This window comes from Octopus bimaculoides, chromosome 2, assembly GCF_046866305.1.
Source record: "Octopus bimaculoides isolate indiv1 chromosome 2, ASM4686630v1, whole genome shotgun sequence".
In the NCBI taxonomy this organism is placed as follows: domain Eukaryota; kingdom Metazoa; phylum Mollusca; class Cephalopoda; order Octopoda; family Octopodidae; genus Octopus; species Octopus bimaculoides.
Window position 1 is genome coordinate 93,815,425 of NC_142929.1, and position 19,165 is coordinate 93,834,589.

General features: G+C 32.2%; 1 protein-coding gene across 15 annotated transcripts in view; it reads left to right on the forward strand.

The window, feature by feature from the left end:
* The window catches only part of LOC106883998 (protein CLEC16A), a 113,346-nt gene that overhangs the window by 85,011 nt on the left and 9,170 nt on the right, over positions 1–19,165 (forward strand). For all 15 annotated transcript variants that reach the window (XM_089347179.1, XM_052978452.2, XM_089347182.1 and 12 more), the window contains 8 exons: positions 8,273–8,325; positions 8,441–8,510; positions 10,230–10,384; positions 11,204–11,254; positions 11,558–11,686; positions 12,750–12,870; positions 14,041–14,083; positions 18,106–18,214. In XM_089347179.1, the coding sequence (XP_089203305.1) occupies positions 8,273–8,325; positions 8,441–8,510; positions 10,230–10,384; positions 11,204–11,254; positions 11,558–11,686; positions 12,750–12,870; positions 14,041–14,083; positions 18,106–18,214 (731 nt within the window). The remainder of the gene's footprint in view (positions 1–8,272; positions 8,326–8,440; positions 8,511–10,229; positions 10,385–11,203; positions 11,255–11,557; positions 11,687–12,749; positions 12,871–14,040; positions 14,084–18,105; positions 18,215–19,165) is intronic.

Genomic DNA, 19,165 nt, shown 5'->3' on the forward strand with positions numbered 1-19,165 from the left:
TTTAAAAATTACTAGTGACTTAATATAACTTTCTTAACAGAATAACAACAAAAAAAAAAAAAACTATTTCCATTTGCAACTTTTACTTATATATTTGTTTGTTGTTATATTGAATCAACTTTTAAAAAATAATTTCTTTCAGGTTAAAGTTTGAAAGTAAACATTTTATTTTCAGTAATTAACTCTATATTATTATGAATTATTCAATCTGTATTATTTCCATGCCCTGACACTTGGCTAATGATGTACAGATGGTAGGGAACCCTCTCAGTTCTTGTCTCTAATTCAGTTTATTAATTTGTATTCGTCTGTGTGCCTGTTTGTCATCACCGTGTTTTCTGTCTTGCTCAAAATGTCATGATAAAAACCCTTCTGCTTTAATGATTATAGGTGTGCTTTCCAGTTTTAGAGTTTAGACTCTGTTTTGATATTGGCTGTTTCCATCTTACCTTTTGTCCTTATGCACGTTTTTGTGTATAATGTAATTCAGATATTTCCAAATTATCATTTGTCATCTGCACCTGACAAAAATTGATATTTGTGTGATGTTTAAACAAAATTATGGTGATAGCTACATGAACCTTTGTAATTAATTCATAGACCAGTGTCAGTAACATCAAATGAAAAGGAGACAAATCTTCTGAATAAAATGAGCTGTGAATAAAACAACTATTTATTTATAGCTCAGTCTTAGTGAGAAAGTCTCTTCTAGGTCTCAAGCTTGTAGAACTACTTAGAAAATCATCTGATATTTAACTTACCAATGTATGTTTAGCTCTAATAAATTGCTTAAGAGTGATATTAAATTGCATTTTTAATATTCACAATAAGTTATTATAAATTTATGCAGAATTAGATTACACCTTTTTTTAAATCAATTAAATTAGTAAATTAAATTATTTTCTTTGTTATTTTACAAAACCAAAATTATTCTCTCTCACGTATGTTTATTTCTTTAAAAAGCATGAGTTTATGTTGGCACTTATATTATCCATAATTTCTTCCTTTTCTTAATTATCAATACTATATTTCAAAAAGTACTCTTTTCATTTAATTGATCTTTGAATAATTAATATAAATCTAGATACAAGCTAGAGGCATGGAAATAGTAGTAGTAGAATGTTGGTGTATTGTATGCTGTAAGTGAAATGGAGATTTATCATCCAAAGTAATACACATTTAGCAGAGGAATAGATACAGTTGCTGTAGTTAGGTATGAAATTATATTTATTAGGCTATTTAAAGGAATGCAATGTCTACAGGAATATATGCAAGCCAATAGGATTGTCAGATGAACACATGGACCAGTTTTGTAAGGTCCTTGTGAGAACCAACTGAGAGGTAGATATTAAAGTTATTATTAAAGCATGAAATACAATGATTTTGTAGGGAATCTCTAGGGTTGATGATATTACAGTGTATGGAGATTATGGCCATGGCAGCTGTAGCACAAACTTCATGCAATGTGTGTGGATTTACCTACAAATTTAGCAGCACAACGAAGAAGATTACTTTGGTTTTGAATAGCAAGGAAACAGAGAGAGAGAGAGACTATTATGAATTGAAAAAATTGTCCTGGAAGGAACATTGAAAGTAAGCAGAAAGTAAGTAGGAAAATATAAAGAATGGAAGGTGTATATTCCCTGTTAGTTTGTATTTTAGACATTTGTTTACATATTCTCTGTAAGTATTACAGAGAATATACAATATTATTCCAAAACAAGCTTGATATACTTCTTTTATTATATATTTACTAAGTCCTTTTCTAAATTATAAAAGAACTTTTCTCTTTATTTAACTTTCTACTCTGCACTTATTACTTTCAGGACTCTACCGTAAGTGTTAGTTACTGTTGGTATTGTTTTTGTTTCTCTCAGCTGCTATTGTAATGATCTTCATGTGAAGCATGAATTATTCACATTATCTTTTACAAAATAGGTCATGCTTTTTGCATGCTTCACAGCAATGTTAGGGAATTCATTTATATTTTCCTATTGTTTTCTTATAAATATATTTAAGATACTTTCTTCTGATGGGCTTTGGTGCAACTGCTTTGTGTGAAGCTTGTTTTTATGACCATTGCTTGAAATCAATAAAACTTTCCAGATTTATATCTATTCAAGTTGTTGTGTGTGTGTGTATGTATATATATATATATATATATATATATATATATATATATATATATATATATTACACACACACACACACACACACACACACACACACACACACACACACACACACACACACACACACACACACACACACACACACGTACATGTTGTTGAAGTTAGTGTTTTAAGGTTGAATTTTGTTTTCCATGTGAAAACTTTTGAGGGGTTTTCTCAAAATGTGAGAAAACAAAGAGTGACATGAAATTAAATTGAAGCATTCCATTTGAATTGTGGTATTTAAAATGATAATAAAGAAGGAGATTTTTATATTCAGATAGTGTTTATTATGCAAGGACTCACCATCAATGTTGATACTGAAAAGTTTGTGGTATCCACTGATGTTCTGATTAGTGAAGTCAGAATTAATAACCAAGAGGGCTGAAGAAATGCTTCAACTGGACATAGCTAACAAACAAAAGTTGTACATCTGCTTTTAGATCTTGACGCCTACAGCCTGGTCCTTATTGTACTCAATGAAGGGTTTACCAATCTGTATGGATGAGTTTTGCATCCAAAATTAAAAATCACACAAATTCTCTTCAGAAAATATCTCACTTGCAGAATCATCATATTGAAGATTTGTCTCCTCTTGCATATCTGTTCCTGCCTGCAGCACTTAAGCATCTGAAGTGAAACGATTAAAAAAAAACAAAAAAACAAATTGTCACCAAAATTTGGGAAATATATGTTAAGTTCTTTTTCCAGTTTCGTAAGATACTCAGTGATTAATACATACATTGTTGATTGTGATTTAGAAATTTTGTGACTAATAAACATTGCCATAGCCTAAGTATCAAATTGAATATTTCCTTTCCACAGGCATAGTTTTGCAATATATGTTCTGAGCTTAAGTACAAATTCACACTGTTGCATCTCTTTATTGACGACTCTGGTTTAGCATATTTTAGAACATCAAAGATATCAATAATACAACATGGTTTCAAATGGGAAAAGTAAAATTCAGTCAAGAAATGATCTTTCAAGGAAGCAAGAATATCTTTGTGTTTGTTAGAGTGTTGCAGCTTTTCCAGATATTTTCAAAGCTCAAACACATTTTGTGACATTTCCCATGGGAAAGCCAGTATGGAATAACTACAATAAAATTTCAAGACAAGATATTTCAATAATGTATGTTGTACACCTAATTAGAAAAATTCATCTGATATTTAACATACTAAAGTGTATTTAGATCTAATGAACTGCTTAACTGTGATGTTAAACTGCAGTTTTTAGTATTCCTGATGTAGGTCATTATAAATTTATCTACCACTAAATTTGGGCATCACCATCATCTTCAGACAGTTGTTTTAATAACCAGTTGCTTGGAGTTTATATAGTTAACCACCAGTGATAATACATTGGATCATTCACCTTATAAAACCATGTAATTCATAAACATAATGTGAACAGTTATTTCCATGACAGGATCTCTGAGGAAGCTACACATCTGCCCTAACATTCCTGGTACTCCATCATTTGTGCTTTTAGATTAAACCCATTTTAAACCATGTTGTTTGAAAAATTAATCTATCCTTTCAATGATGTCTGCTTCAGTTGTTGCTTTTAGTGCTGTATTAATCAAAAACTCTTCTGTAATGCCTTTATTGCTTATATTCTAAGCAAATATAAGTAACTGAAGATAATTTGCCACATCTGTGAACTCCAGTTAAATTACAAATCCAATTTCAGACTTGAAAACTTGCCAATTACTTGCTACAAAATGTCAAATATTTCTTTTATTGATTGTTGGATCATAGTTTGTTGGAGATAATTGAGTTTTTGTTTTTACAGATTCATCTCCAAGGATACAAAACACTGTTTATTTTGTTACTAGGAGGACAAGGTCTTCTCCCATGTTAGATAATTATAAGCAAAACTTTATCAGACATCTTCACTGGTTTACTGGAAAAATACCAGCACTTTGGTCTAGACATTTTTTTTAGCATTGTTCCTTTACTTTTGAAATAGTTAAGATCTCTATTTCTGAATGGAAAAGATTAGCTTCGTTAAGTCATTGCTGAAAGTTATAGTCAAAATATACATTGCAGAATTTTGATGCTATTGGAAATAAAGTCTCTAAATACTTCAATTTTGTGCTGACCTGAAGAGTAGAAAGAAGACATGAATGCAATAGGATAGTAGTTTTCAGGGTCAGAAAGGTTTATCTATAAGAGAATATTGAAGATAATTGTAGTGGAAGGAAGAATTGAGAATAAGTGGTGAATATGACAGTTAATGTCTGCAAAGTTGATAAAGTAATCTATGAACAGATTCTGTTGAAGTTAAATCATTTTATCATCTTGTGCTTCTCAATATCAGTAGGTTTTAGCTTTCTGTGGGACTTTCTATTTTCTGTTTTTTTAATTTTCCATCCTTTCACTATATCAGGCTATTTAATAATGTAATTCCAAGAGAACAGGATGTACCTGGAAATTCGCAATATACACTGTTAAGTATTAGATTCTAGTCAAGAGAATTGTATGCAAGTCCCTATGCTTGCATAGCTAAGAAATGTGCAATGCTACTTGTTCACTAACATTTCAATAATCACATATAATCAATGTGTGAAAGCAGTTTTGGATGAGTTTTTTTGTGATTGTTAGGGATTTCAAAAATTTGAACTTTGTGGTAGCTGAAAAGTTCAGTTTCAGATAATCTCAAACGTATCTACATACTTTCAAAAAGGTGTATTTGAATTTGATATCAAATTGTATTCCTATTCCTTCTCTTGTTGACTCTGTATGAATAGGGTTGGGGAGGGGGGGGGGGCTTAGCTTCATCAGCAGCTAAATGGAGAAAGCTCCTTAAGCTGCTGCTGATTACTACTGCATGCAATGAGGGTTAAGTAAGAACATTGTTAGTTCTAAACATGAATGCTTTAAACTAATGTGACTGAATAAAAATAAACAAACAAAATAAATAATTGAAAATCAGTTATTTCTGTATTTCTCTATTTTTGCTGAAATGTCTTGTATTTAAAAGTATCTGGGTTTTTTTTTTCTTTTATGATAAAACTATCTCTTTTTGGAAGTAACTACATGATATGAATTTTTTAAGTGAGCAGCACTAAAACTGACACGTATGAATATGTCCTATTTGAAAAATTTAATACAGCTAATTTTGCTCACATGCAACTCCAACACACATCTAATGACTAATCCTTGTAGGCACCTGAGCAACCTAGCATGTTAAACTAACTGCTTGAGAACAAGCCAATTAAATATTTTCTTCTTTTATACTCTTGTTAGTTCTCCTTAAGCAGATATGTGGATTTTATGCATATCATTAGACAGATGTATACTTTTATATAGTATACTTTTATACAAGTATATATTGTATATATTTATACAAGTATAAAATATCCTCTATCTCAGTTTTGGTTGAACTTCAGTAATCAGTTAACATTTTAGCTGTGACCATTCTAAATGATGTAAGGCACTCTACTGTTTGTGCTGGAAATAACTCTATTCTGTTGACAACAAAATACATAATATATTTTATGACTAGATTTAAATGCTTGTAATATTTAAAAAGATAGGAGATCTATTTATATATAACAAATAAATTGCCCACACTCCCAACCTACACAAGATTAGGGGAGTGAATTTATCTATGGGGAAAAACCTTTTTTTTTTTTAAATTCTGTTGCCATATGAAGATGCAAAAAAAAAAAAAAAAAAAATTATACCTTGTGTGTCTCATCACCATTATCACAGTATTGATATTATAACCTGTTAAATTTCATCCCCAATCAGGCCACAACGTGCAACCTACAAATGAAAGTTGCACAAACACAAACACACACACAATATATTTGAAAAATTGTGTAAATATTCTAAGCCAAAGGCAATATTTTTTGACATGTGTTTTATACTAATTCAGCTAATTATTGTTTACTTTTAATTAGCACTTTAACTGTTTTTTGTCACATTTTAACTTTTTCTCTTATATATTATAGGATTAAGTTTTAAAAAATATGATTAAAATGTTATTTTAGGCTATTTATATATTTAATAAGTATTTTTATTGTGCACTTTCATATTACACAATAACTGTTTGCATTCTCAACAGTATCCAGTGACCACAATATCATAAGTTCAAACCTAACCTTGTTATGGAAAGCTTTACTCAATCCTTTGGATAAGATTGTGCTAATTTTTTATCTATAGTTAGCAGTTGGAAGAGTTTTTTGGTATTAGTTGCAGTAAACTTTACATACCTGAATCAGAGTAGACAAAATCCCCCTTAAATTGGAAATAAAACAATAGTAAAATAAAATTGTATCTAGTAAAAACAATTTCTGATTTTGTTGGGATACCTACCTTCTAATTTGCTCCTTTTCTTTTGGAAATATTAGGTTCATTGTAATTAGTTTTGCCTCACTATATATATGTGTGGATGTGTAGGTGTTAAATGAACACAAGAAACAAGTTAATGATATTTTTAAAAATTCATATAATTGTGTGTGTTTAGTCATGCAGATAAACTAAGATGTTTGTACTAAGCTGTTGCATTAAAAAAAAAGATAAATATAATAATTCTTTTTTTATTTTGCAATGTTTTTTTTCTATAAAAGATTTGGTATTTTTATGATTAAACCCTATTTTATTCACAATGTGTTTATATATCATTTTAACCTGTTAGCATTAAAATTTCTCTGTCAAATGTAGTGCTTGTTTGTTCACTTTGTTTTGAATTGATTATGCATTATTTCATAGCTTTGAGATTTTAATGGTATAATTGCTTATTTTTAAAATAACATTCTTTGGTAGGTGTGAGAAGTCAGATTTGGCCATTTTGAACATAAAACAAATAGAATATTTTGACCTGGCATGGCCAGCTTAAATGCTCAAGGGTTAACATTCTGAAATGTAAATGAAGAAACAATGGCATTTTAAGATCTAATTGTATGTGACTAATGAAATTTTCAAAGTTAAGATTATATATTGCCTGGAGAAGGAAAAATGTCTCATTGAGAAGCAGAGCATTGGGGAACAAAATTCAATAATCTTTTAAATGAGTGATAAACTTCAGAACTAGGTAACATTTTAGGGGTCTTTGTTACAGTTTTAAGTTTATTATTACTGAAAGATCAAAACGAATAATTAAATTTGTATCAAAAGAAATTTTTTTCCTTTTGTTGTTGACAGCAGTGTTTCTTCATTGCCAAGGATATTTCCAGGGTTTTTGAAACCTTGGGACCATTTACTAAGGAGTTGGATTAGTTTGGAGAAAATGTCGCACGCTCAATTCCTCACAGTGCTTGGTCTTAAAGTTCCTGCATCTATGGCAGTGGGAGGTGAGGTATGTTTGATTTCAAAGAGAAGCTAGTGCTGCAGTCAGTCATAGTCTATCGTGAAACTTTTTCTCAGTGGATTAATGACATGGCCATTGGTGGGACTTCAATTCAGAATGTAAAGAGCTAGAACAAATTACAAGGAATCTTGTTCAATGCTCTAATAATTCTGCCAGTCCATTGCCCTAGATTGTTACTTTATCAACACTGAAAGGATGGAAAGTAAATTTGACCATGGTGGGATTTGATTTCTGAGTACAGAGAGCTGGAAAAACTAGTGTCAGGCTTTCTATCCAATACTATAATGACTAAAAATTTGGCACCTGATAATTATATTCGTATCAGAAGAAATGTTTTTTTTAGATGGTTCAAATTGTAGGAGTATATTTGATCATAGGCTGTGTGTGTGTGTGCGTGCGTGCGTGCGTGCGTGCGTGTGCGTGTGTGCGTGTGTGCATGCGTGCGTGCGTGCGTGTGTGCGCGTGTGCCTGCGCGCATGCGTGCGTGCGTGTGTGTGTGTGTGTGAGAGGGAGGGGGGAGGTTATATACAAGTGAGAAGGGACCAGATAATCTAGGCATTTATCTCAGGCAGTACTTACTATTGTGTGAAATATATTACATATTGGTCATGACTATATCATAGTTCTATTCCATGTTTATATAGATGATGTTTGATTTGTCACTCACGTGTTGTTGTAACAATTGTAAACCATGGAACAAATGGAATGCCAACTACTTTATTCTTCACTTATATAGGTATTTAGTAGTTATATTTTATATCTTGTGTTTTCATATCTAGGAATACACCAAGGCCTTCTGGATACTGTGCTAATGCCAACAGAACGATGTGAGGTAATATAAGCAATATAATTAATATTCTGTTAATTATTTGGTTAACTTGTGATCTTTTAATTTCATTAATTGAATTCTTGTAAAATTTTACAAACCAATTTTCTTTTTCATTCAGACTAAAGAATATTATAACATAGCATTAGTAGAAAAATTGATCAAGATCATCACCTTAGCCTGTCAGCCCTGTAAGTAATAACTTTAATTTTTATATCCTAGAAGTATATATACATATATTTATGTTGCTTTCTGAATTTTCTATTAATCTAAAATCTGAGTGACTTATACTGGGTCATTTATTAAACCAGGGTTATAAACATATGTAGGTGGCTAACCATGGACAGCTGTTATATATTGTTTTTGTTTCACCATTAATTTACCAGTCTGATAATGATACTCAACTTCTTTTTTTTCTTTTCAAACAACCTACTGACTCCATTAAAAAAATAAAATGGTAGATAATGTCATGGGAACTGAATGTTTGTAGAATTCTAAATATATTGAGAGAAGTGTCACCTTAACACCTCATCACCACTATTTTTATCACTTTCCAGTTCCACTGGATCACTCCTATCATCTCATTTAAAATATGAGTACTCATGTAGCTCCTTCACAACAAGAAACTTGTTCTGCTGTGGCCCTTTTCTCTCATAGTTTACCCCTCTCTACCTTCCAAATCATAACATGAAGTTATCCCCATTTGGGTTGCAAGCTTCATGACAACCTTACTAGTGCTAGTGGCACGAAAAAAAGCACCCAGTACATGTTGTAAAATGGTTGGCATTAGGGAGGCATCCAGCCATAGAAACCATGCCAAAATAGACACTTGAACATGATGCAGTTCTTGAAGCCATTGGATCTTGTCCAACACCTACCAACATAGAACATGGATGTTAAATGAAGATGATGAAAGTATTAGTAACTCGGTCATTGACATGGTACTGTAAAGAATAAATGTTTATTAAATGGCAAATATGACTCCCATAATATACAGTTTCTTTCAACATAGTATTAACATCTTCTGCTGTGAACAGTTAAGAAATTAGTTTTCACATTTTTTACAAAAGCATCATCTTCATGGTTAAATAAGATTGATATAGCTGATGCTCATCCCAACTTTCTGCAGGAAAAATGTGGTGCTAATGTTTGCAACAAGGTGAACTTTGCTTGCCCATACATTGTAATCCCTAACATATTCATGTGCTGTCATCTTCCTGCCTCTTTTACAATCATTACAATGATTTTTTGCTCCTGGAAACAGTATTCCACCTCTAAGCTCTCTTGATGCAACTACTTCCCTTATCACCATTCCTTTTGTTTTACCCTCCAAATTAAACATTTTGCTGAATCTTTTCCTACTCATTTTATTCTTGAAACATTTATGTGCATAATTTCAAACTGAAAATCAATTGCAACCTCACTAGTCTGATATGATCAGGATATTCATTGAATTTAACTTCAGCATATGATCACATGTTTATAGAAGGTGCAGTAGCATAGGTATAGTCAATTGAATTAATCTCAGTGTATTATTAATTGTTGTTTCTTAACCCAAGTGAACGACCAAGTCAACCCTGGTGAGATTTGAACTAGCAACTTCAAGGGATATAGTTAAATACTGCGACATATTTAGTCTTCATTAGACATTAAAAGATGCTCATATCAATCTACAAATTTCCAAGAACATCAACCACATCATGGAAGGCCTACAAAGATCATAGACATTTCCTCTTTTCATCTGATTATCTATTTTAAAAATAAATGCCTAGTATTCAACCATTAAAGAATTAGCATATTTTTGTCATGAGTGTGTTTTAGAAAAGTGATTCTATAAAATACATACAACTTCCTTTATTTCATTGTTGTCAAATGACTGATGGTATTTTTTTCTTTTGGGATATTTTTAGCTGCCAAATTACGATTAGCTACATTAGAATTAAGCATAAAATTATTAAAACAATTGGTATACAGAAATGGGAGATCATTTTTGCAAGACAGACATCTGGCATGTGTTGAAAATGCACGAGAATGCAGTAACCAGTTGTTGCGTAACTTCTATAAGGTTTGTAACTTTCATTCTTATACTTAGATTTTGTTTCAATGGCTTTGTCATAAATATTCTTAGTGATAATATGATATAGGCTAAATGCAATATAATTATATTACTGATTATGATTTAAGTTTACTGCTGCTGTCATTGTGTGGTGAGCCTGCTTACTGTAGTCTGATTGGAGATCTGTGTTGAAACTTAATGGTTAAATGGCTCTTCTATGATATAACTGCATACGAACTATTATTTTCTATATAACAGAATTAGATGAAATACAAATTTTAGTAAACTTTCTTCTTGCCTGCTCTATTTGTTGAAAAGTTTTGACAATTTTTAATAATATTTTCAATAACATTGCCAAAATTTTTAGCTTTGATATTTGTTAATATTCACAAAGATGCTTGTTATAATGTACCATGAATATCTTTTTATACTAATGCTTTATAGAGCATACTAATGCTTTATAAATGTATATACTTTTATAATAAATACTGTGCTGTGAGTTTAGTTTGATTTATGTTTAATATTCTTATGGAATCAAGTTTAGATTATTTATAATAATGATTTCTAATGTTGGTACAAGGACTTTTGTTCCCATGGAAATATGTTGTTGATTGAATCGGCTTCAGTGCTTGACAGTTATATATTTTATCGACCTCATGAAGATTTAATGGGATTTGAACTCAGACATAACTAAATACTGCAATTAAAATAATCCTCTGAGTTTAGTCCAATTATTTAAAATTATTCTGTGAGTTTAGCATGGCTAATATATATTTTCATAATTTGATATCAAATATCATACCTATTTTATTCTCTTTGTTTTCACAGAGTGAAGAGATATTTCTTGATATGTTTGAAGATGAATACAGAGAAATGATGGTATTTTATAATTCAAATTTTTTTTATTGCTAATTTACTGTTTTTTTAATATGAAGATTAAAAAAATAATCAAATACTGAAAATACCTATTGATTATAAACTAAATTTCAATTCTAAATTTAAATGAAACTTAAATTTAACTAAATGGTTTTCATTCTTTATGGAATCTTAGTTAATTACTATAAGATAATTTATAATACTATTTTCTTTCACTTGTTAATTCAGATTTACAAATTGGAAATATTTTTGTATTTGCTTTTTTTGTACGTTCCTTTATAACTGACTTGGAAAGTTTTGTTTCAGGAGCGGCCTTTGAATGTTGAGTACCTTACCATGGATGCTTCAATTTTACTACCTCCCACAGGCACACCTCTTACTGGCATTGCCTTCAACAAACGGCTTCCTTGTGGAGAGGTGGAACGAGCTAGACGAGTAAGACTTGTTATTTTCTCTCTTAAAAACACTTGAAACCACTCTCTCTTCTTTCACTCATGATCAATCCACACGTGCACACACACACACACACACACACACACACACAAACCCACTTGCATGCACACCTGCATGCATTATTTTCAAAGTAGTGCAATAATTTGGTTTTCTGTTTGTGGGTATCTTATATGCTTTTGGCTATATGTAGAAAACGTCACATGTGGATTCAGTTACATCTTTGGATTACATAGTGAAGTGAATAGCAGTGCTATTTTATGACAGTAAGTTTTCATTTCCTAGTTTGTGTTAGAACAACAGTAATTGGGGAACCAATTCATTTATAAAATATTCAACTAATTAGCAGCAAAGCTAATGAGAAAGCTAGCAAACTGAATTTAATACATAGGTCCTGTTCCCATTTGAACCATTTTCATTTACATCACTAATATTGAGCATCAGTTTTTTTCATTTTACCCCCCACCCCCACCCCCCGAAACTTTTATTATTGACATACTCTGTGATTTATTCTCTAAAACAAACCATCTCAACTAACTTGTTAAACTGAAGAAAGAGGCAGAGCAATACTTACCGCTTTCAACTCTCTAGACAGAATAATCAAGGGCCAGTAACTGACGATACAATAAGTTTCAAACTAAACTTGCCATATTAGAATTGTTTTTCTGAGGAGTAATTTGATATACTCGTGGATTACCAACAGGTCATCTCATTATTTGACTACTGATGATTAGTAACATTATGCCAGCTCTTCCTGTCATTTCTTTAATACTTTCAACATTAGTTTCTATTTATTAAAGTATTCATCTCAGTCAGTTTTGTTTTTATATGAAGAAAAAGTGTGATATTGTAATTGATAAATTTTTTTTTTGCTAAGATGTGTTCTTGATATCAACTTATTGATTGGTATACCACTGAAAAAATCACAGTAATTTTATTAAAAAAAACCCCATCCAATGCTTTGATTAGTTTTAAAATGCCTTGAAACACATAGGCTGAGTATTCTTGTTAAAAAAAAATGTGGCTAACTTTCACCTGTTTCCCTCAGGCTATTCGAGTTTTCTTTTTGATACGTGATTTATCACTGACTTTACTGAAAGAGGAGGAAATTCATTTACCTTTGACCAAAGAACATGAATGCATCAAGACTAATGAAATACGCGATCTTAGTAAGTTACTTTTCTACCTGTCACTTCAACCCCACCCCTATTCTCCGATTTCCTCATTTCCATTTTTTTAGATATCTGTTTGCTATATTTTTACCTTTGTAAGTTTGAATACCCTATCCCCATGAATGTAACTTGCAGATAAATATAGTTTGGTGGCATGTATCATGATTTTACTTATTGATTTAGGTTCTTCTGTAGTTGTGAGCAAACATAGACATTGTTTCAGTTCCTACTCCCTCATCTTTGGCTTAGAAGATCATTGAGGATGTGATAGTTAGTGGGAGAGAGGGGTACACCAGCACTTGACTGGTTCTCGTTTTCAGCTGAGTAGACTGGAGCAGTGGGAAATGAAATGCCCAGTTCAGTAATTGCCTTATGATCATGAAACCAACACCCTAATTATTAGGCCATGTACCTTCACAGATCTGGATAATGTCATTACAATGTACCATCTTAAAAGCATAGCTTTAAACAGTTTATCTAGTATTACTTAGACAATGTAATTCTAGATACATTTTGTCTGAACTAAAGATGGTATGGTCACAGTTGAAACCCCTCTTTATTAGGGCTGACCTAGAGTTAAACAATAGCAACTATATTATCTTTTTTGCAGTAAAATTGAATCAGTAAAGTGAATGGATTAACATTTATAACTGGTTGATTTATTGGGTTGTTGGCCCACCTGTTTACTTGTTAATTCTCATCACTTGATTTAGTGAAGATACTTGAATTAAGTTTCAAGTCTAACTGTAAATAGGTATGGTGTCAGTCTAGTTCACCGCTGAAAACTTTAAAATGGAGATAAACTGTGTTCACCACAATAAAAACAAAATAGTTACTGATAGAAATGTTAATGAAATGCCTTGTAAACCACTCACCTACCTCAACAAGGGAGCCTTTTCTCGAGCCTATAGCCTGCTAGAAATAATGAAGTAACCATCAAAATTACATCCTACTCTTTTATAGACACATTGGATAACTCCATACTAGGCATACTACATCTGGTAATAAAAAATGGAATGGTCATATCGAGATTGTTTTCTTTTTCCCTGTTCTGCAGCATCAGGTGACCTGAGGCTAAACAATAACCTCTTTATATGATGTTACTATTTAGAAAAATATTTTTTGAGGGATTTTTACTTGTATCTTAAAATGTTTTATTCTTTTCAGATAACAGTGATCTCATTGCCTGTACTGTTGTTACAAAAGAAAGGTAAGACTGGAGAATAAATTTCATATGTTTCTTAATTCATTTATTCTTCTTTTTAACCCTTTTGTTAGCATATTTCTGTTGAGATGCTCTGTGTTTCTTGCAATTGATATTAAATATAACAAAGAATTTAGTAGAGTAACTTAGTTATCATTCAGCTTGTGTTAGGAACATAAATTGTGTTTAATTCAGAACTTTTGAAAACAAGACATTTGTACCACAGAGCCAGAGGCAGTTTCAGCCGGGTTGGTATCAAAAGGGTTGAAAAGCTTTTTAGTTTACACTATAAAAGGCTATTTTTATTTGTATGCATTTTACATTTGTGAGAGAGAAAGAGTAGCTGAGTGACTTAACTACAACATGAGTTACTGGTGTTTGTTTTATTGATGAATGTTGATCTGGGGATTGTGTAAACACCAAAATAATTATTGCTATGTCGTTTTATTTTCTTGTACATATGTAATATTGAAAAGGAAGTATTCTGAAAAAGTAAATATATAAAAGGTTTGTGTTTGTACATTCATACATACAAAATTTTTATGCATATAGGAGAGAGAACTGTGGAGATGGCAGGTAACTGGATCTCATAGTTCATAGTATCTATCAGGTTGTCCCATAAGTTCTGTCCGAATTTTGAATAAAGAAAACAAGTGATCAAATGTTATATTTAATTGAAATTTAATCATCAATGTACTTTCCCTGATTATCTATGACTTCCTTCCATCTATTTACAAGCTTTTTAATCTCATCAATGTAAAACTCTTTTGGTTTCAAAGCGAAGAACTCTGAAATGTCAGTTTCAACCTCCTCCTGGCTTGCGAAAGTTATGTCCCCCAAATGATTCTGTAAACTACGAAGCAAATGGTAGTCTGAAGGAGCAAGGTCAGGAGAATAAGGTGGATGAGAAATTTTTTCCCAACCAAGCTCTTTGATCTTCTGTGATGTGATCTTTGCAGTGTGGGGTCGTGCATTGTCCTGATGAAACATCACTCCTTTTCGATTCACTAAAGCAGGTCTTATTTTCTTCAAAGCTTGGTTCAAACATTCTATTTGCTGTCAGTCGACTTGAGCATTGATTGTTGCATTAGGTGGTAACAATTCAAAGTGAATTACTCCTTTGCAATCCCACCAGATAGAGAGAAGAACCTTTTTCTCATGAAGTTCCTTTCTCAGTTGTGGTTGAGCTTTTTCCTTTTAACATTTCGATAGCAGATCCATTTTTCGTCACCAGTCACAAGTCTATCCAAAAAGGGTGAAATGAATTTGCAAGAATGGAGAGAAGAGCAGATGTCAACTTGAGATTTGCGGTTGCTTTTGGACAATTCATGAGGCACCTATTTTCCAAGTTTAGGAAACTTTCCAAGTTGTTGAAGATGACGATGAACAGTTGTATTGTTTGAACTAAGCTTTATTGCCAATTCTTCAACTGATAATGCAGGATTTTCTTCAAGTAATTCCTCAAGGAGCTTAACATCAAACTCAACTGGACGTCCTGTTCGATCTTCATCTTCAAGGCTGAAATCTCCACTTCTGAATTTTGAAAACCATCTTCTGCAAGTTCTTTCATTCAAGCATTCTTTCCCATAAACTGAGTGTATGTTTCAAGTCACTTTGGCTGCAGAGTTTCCTGTTTTGTACTCATGAAGCATTATGTGCCTTAAATGCTCTTTGGATACTTCCATGTTGAAAGGGTTTTAATCAAAGAAATTTTAATTCTATTATTCTGTAAAATAATATTTAATTAGTTTAAATGTACACAAATACATAAAAATAATTTTTAATTCAATTAAACATTCTAAAATACTATTAAATTTCATTCAATTTTAAAAAAGATAAAATCAGACAGAACTTATGGGATGACCTGATAATTACTCTGTTCAATTCTAGTATATATACTTTTTGCTTGTATCAATTGAAGAGTCGTTACACGACTCAGAGTACGGAAGTTTGACCCAGTTTTGTAGAGACCTAAACTACCAAAACTCAATAAAATCGTGCTATAGCTGCAGTATTATATATTTTGTGTCACATATTTAAAAATTTTTGAAAATACTTTCTCTTGAAAATGTCAATTTTTCAGAAAGTTACAATGTTTTCTTTAAATCTCTCAGGTATTTCACCTGTTTTCCTATACTTAACCTTTAAAGAAGATATTTTGCTCTTTATCTTTGCCTCTGTTGGATACGTGGATATATCATCGTGTGGAGGATGTCTTTGTTGGAACAATTCCCATGCCCTGCATGGTGTGATATTAAGATCTTCCCAAAATATTTCCAGCACTGTTGACTTGAATGGCTCATGAATTCCATAGCTAGCATTATACAATGTTGATTGTCCCTTTCTTTTCTTTGCCATCAAGGATGAAATAACAATTCGAACTTCTGTTTCCAATGGTAAATCCAAATGCCCAGGATGTTTACGTTTAAGTTCCACTAACATTTTACCTGGACCTCGTTTCATAGCTTTGTTTTCATTACCCAAATTAAACATATCAATAATTTCTTGTTTAAATGGATCCACATACTTTCTACCATACTTATTACTCTGCTTTCTTGTTCTTGCCTATCCTGTTTCAAATCCACAACATGCATTATTATGCTAGATTGCTTCATGAATGGGATCAAACATCTGAAGTTCTTCAACATTTCAACTAGTATTAATCACCTCAAATTGATGCTGTTCATATATATCTTTAGCATAAACAATAGCTTGACTGATTAAATCTTCTTGTCTTAAGGCTCCCTTGCAATTATGGATTTCCATTTTGTAGGCAGTTGCAAATTCCCTACAACATAAATTACATTGAAGTGGATTTTCATCGTTGGATTCCATATCCAAATCATTAATATTTGATGCTACAGCAAGTCCAATACGATGCTTATCTGGGATATTCCCCTCAACACCATAAACAATACATTTTGTTAAGCTGCCTCTACCTTTCTCTACAACACCAATATCTTCAACAGTGTCTGTATCAAATATTTCATTTTCACTGGAAGTACAATCTTCTTCATTGGATTTGCTTTCACAATTTCCTTCATTTACGTTGTTCGTAGTGCCATTGATAAGGTTGTATGTTGCTGTCAATGGTAAGTTCAAATTTTCATAAACTGAGCGGAATTTCTTGTTGAATCAAACTGTACTTCCATATGATCACCTATGTTTTGTAATTTTCCAATTAGCTCTAAGGTTTCCTGTTCAAACTGTTCAACAGCAGGCCTATTAATACCAACCAATTCTGCCACTGTATTACTTACACCACCATTAACATTTAAAGCATCAACTAATTCAACAGGTGTTATAACATCTGAACCCATATTACAATGCATATACGCATGGCTCATAGTTTTAGCAAAATGAACATCAATACTGCCTTTACCATCTTGTACATCAGTGTGTACAAAAGTACAAAGTTTAAGGTTGTATCTATCTGCAATTTTATATAATGTAAACAATCTTTCCCTTATAACATCTTGCATTGTCAGATTATACATAAAAATTTCGAGTGTATGGAAATTTAGTTGATATTTGTCTACATACTGCATCAAAATAGGACATAACAGCCACATAGTCTTGCTTAACTATCCCCGGTAGAAATGTGATTGAAGTAAGTGATATGATAATCCTTTAAATTTTCAGTATTACGCCGTTCTTCATGGTTCCATGCCACGATAACCCTTTCTTACCGTAAAAATCTGTAGACTTCATATCTTTAATAGTTTCAAAGAAACCAAGACAGACATTTAAACATTCAGCTAGGTAGAATAATATGATAAAATTGGAAGTCAGTTTTTGGTGGCTGGATGTGCTGGAATGAGTGAACATTTAAATGACCGGTTCTGAAGTAGCAGAGAACTTACTTTATCTCTTATCCCTCAATACTTCTCTCTAGCGCCTGGATCTGTTTCTCTGAAAACATTTGGTTACTTCTAGTTTGGAATGAAATAAGTCATTTAAAGTTAAGCATGCTGCAGTTACTTTAATTCTGTTTTATATATATATATATATACCATTTTACTTTTTAGGAAACAAGAACGACGCTTTCTTGTTATTGACAGCAAGCAGTTGATTCTTGTAGAACCTGATGCCAAACGATTAGGTTGGGGTGTGGTTCGATTTGTAGGTTTTCTCCAGGTTTGTATATTTATCTTCAATTTTGTTTGTATGTATGTGTGTGTGTGCATGTGCACATGTAGTTATATGTAAAAGGAACTTCATCTAATTTCTCATCTGCCAATCACTATGGACATCTAACTCACACCTACATTTAACAATAAATCATAACTGAACCAACAAGGAAGACTCTCTGTGTCACTTGCTCTATTAGAAATAGCAGTTACATCACTTTAATCATGAGTAGGTTTGTTAGATGAAGGTGAGCTGTAGTTAAACAGTAACTTATAAAACTAACTCTATTATTTATATTTGAATGGATATTTGTCCTCATCTTGTTTCTTGTTAACACAACGTTTCAGCTGATATACTCTCCAGCCTTCATTAGGTGTCTTGGGGGAAATTTTGAACCTTGGTTCTCATTTCTGAGGTATTTTTCGATGTTATTGTTATTATTATTATTCTGGTTACTGCCTGGAATCGAACTCGGAATCTTGCGGTTAGTAGCCCACGCTCTTAACCACTACGCCATATGCCCACGGGCATATGGCGTTGGGTATATCAGCCAAAATGTTGTGTTAACAGCAAACAAGATGAGGACAAATATCTGTCAAATGTAAATAATGTAAATAATTCCTCATCTCTTAAATATAGAACTGAAAAATAACTGTTTCAGATATAGAGAGTGTTAGAATTCGTGGAATGTAAGATGGCAAGCTGGCAGAAACGTTAGCATGCCGGGTGAAATGCTTACCAGTATTTTGTCTGAATTTACATTCTGAGTTCAATTTCCAACGAGGTTGACTTTGCCTTTCATCCTTTCGGAGTCAATAAATTAAGTACCAGTTGTGTACTGGGGTTGATCTAATCAACTGGCCCCCTCCCCCAAAATTTCCAGCCTTGTGCCTAGAGTAGAAAAGAATTTGTGGAATGTGTGTGTGAGTGGTGGTGGGGGAAGCAAGTGAAAAACGC